This window comes from Xenopus laevis, chromosome 2L, assembly GCF_017654675.1.
Source record: "Xenopus laevis strain J_2021 chromosome 2L, Xenopus_laevis_v10.1, whole genome shotgun sequence".
NCBI lineage: Eukaryota > Metazoa > Chordata > Amphibia > Anura > Pipidae > Xenopus > Xenopus laevis.
Window position 1 is genome coordinate 182,555,385 of NC_054373.1, and position 2,314 is coordinate 182,557,698.

At 36.1% G+C, this 2,314-nt stretch overlaps 1 protein-coding gene across 1 annotated transcript; it reads right to left on the reverse strand.

Moving 5' to 3' along the window:
- Positions 1-800: 800 nt before the first annotated feature.
- On the reverse strand, positions 801-1,769 carry or52d1.S (olfactory receptor family 52 subfamily D member 1 S homeolog). Its single transcript, NM_001172307.1, has one exon. The coding sequence runs from the start codon at positions 1,767-1,769 to the stop codon at positions 801-803; it is 969 nt and encodes a 322-aa protein (NP_001165778.1).
- Between the last annotated feature and the right edge of the window lie 545 nt (positions 1,770-2,314).

A 2,314-nucleotide genomic window follows, 5' to 3' on the forward strand; every position in this document is an offset into this window, starting at 1 on the left:
TGAATTACCCTCATCCCTTAACAATCTACAGTTTAGGCCCTAATATCATCGAGAATAATTATCCTAAATACAGATTTGCTCACAACCCACTTTGAGAATGATTTCATTGATTTTGATGATATAAGAGGAATATGGAAGTATTTTCTTGATTCTGTAATAGTGGAGATTTTTATTTTTATACATTTTCCCCCCTAATTATGCAGAGGTTATTTCCCTTGGATATAAAATTATTGATTATTTATGTGTAATATAAAATGTACCCTTGTTTTACAAATAATAATAATAATGGGTATTTTGCTACAAATCCAACCACCCCTGGAGGGGATCAGCCAGGCCAACAGTTTGGAATCTACTGGGTTACAGGGATCCAAATCAGAAATGTTGTAGATTTTCTCAAAATATGAATGTTCTCCTCATGCTAAGAGTTAATTGTAAAGTGTTCTATATTAAGAACTAAATGACAGGGTTAAATTCCAAGAAGAATGTGACATTAGAAGGAAACTGAAACACTGGAACTGAAGTGCAGTTGAAGAAGATTGTACTTTGATGCTTTCTGAAGGCAGTGCACAGTTATTGTATAAATAGGTTAAACAGCTGCCCACCTGCACCTCTATATACCTGTATACTGGTAAACCATTGGTTGTGTGGCATGGTTATAATACACCCCACATTTCCTATGTGCAGGTTGAATTTTAGGTGTGAAAAGTTCCTAAATTTCTAGGCACACAATGACTAGACAACTCTAGTAGAGTAAGGAGATATACAATGACCCTGTAGGATGATATTAGTAAAATGCCTTTTCACTTCAGTCTTCTAGATTTCATGTGGAAGATATTATTGAACGTTTGCCTCAATATATTTCTAATTTCTTTGGTTCCAAGACAAAAAATAATGGGACTGGCTATATGGGGGATAAATGTGTAGAGACACAAAATTAAGACGTTGATATCAACATCAAGAATCAGAGGAATCTGAGTGATACTATATACAAACAACCTGGGGATAAAGTACAAGCCAATGACAATTAAATGAGTGGTACAGGTATAAAATGCCTTCTGCCAGTTTCCATTGTTGGCTGATAAGTGCACAACCCTGATTATGAGAATATATGAGAGAATAATAAAAGCAAATGGGAAGAGGTGCACACACATGCCAATTATAAAACCTTTTTTTCTTTCCAAAGAAACATCAACACATGCCAAAACTATTACAGATTGGCTGGCACAGAAACAGTTCTTGACACGGTTGGGTCCACAGTAAGAAAGAATTCCAGCAATTAAAGTAATAGCTAATCCAATTAGCGCAGCACATACCAAGCAAAAGTAGCAGATAAGAGTCACCAGCCTATTGTTGATAATGGAGTGATACCTGAGAGGTTTGCAGATAGCAACATAGCGATCAACGGCCATCAGCATAATGATGAAGGAGTCAAGACTTCCAAGGGAATGGACACAGAAGAGCTGGAAGAAGCACCAGTTGAATGATATAGACCCTGCTCCAAACCAATATTTGGCAATGATTTTAGGTAATGTTATTGTGTCAAAGAGAAGGTCAGAGAGAGCGAGGTTAGCAATAATAATATACATGGGGTGGTGGAGTTGTTCTCTCAGAATAATTAATATGATGACTGTGCTATTTGCAATCAGTGAAACAATATAGGCAACAAACATTGTAATTGAGACTGGAAGAAAGAAATTCAACTGTAGACCTGGAAAACCGAGGAGGATAAACTCAGTGACAGCAGTCTGATTAGACATTGAGATGGTCATGGTCTTCTCTACTGAGCTTTAACATGGAGAGATGGATGGACAGGAAGTAGACTGAAGCTGGTAAGAAAATGGACCTTCTGCAAAAAAAGTCCAAGACAAATATTTAATGAAGGACAAGGGAGTTTCTTAAAATTTACCAGAGTTAGAGGTGTTTATATAGATACAGTAAATCATAAAGTACAACACTCCCAGTCTCTCTTAAATATGGCAAATGCAAAGGAAGTGTATCTAGGAGTAATAAGATTTAATATGTTATTTTTGGGGGAGTGGGGTTGTTTTGGTGGATTAGCAATCAATCTGGCAATTTGGTCAAATTTTTACTTGGCCTTTTAGTATATGCACCATTTGCTGTAATAAGGCCTCAAGGGTTGCTATCAATACAGTCTGTAACCAACGAGTATTATCTAGAAGCTGATTTTACTTTGGGTGGTTTCTATGTTTAATTCCAAGTTTTACCCAATAAAATAAACAAGATCCTCCTCTAATGCTCAAACCTAAATTAAAGTCACTTACTTCTTTCCTAGTTCAGAAACTATTTTTTACTT

What these genes read in the sequence shown, in the direction of transcription:
- or52d1.S (NM_001172307.1), bottom strand. Translation starts at nt 1,769, where the DNA reads ATGACCATCTCAATGTCTAATCAGACTGCTGTCACTGAGTTTATCCTC.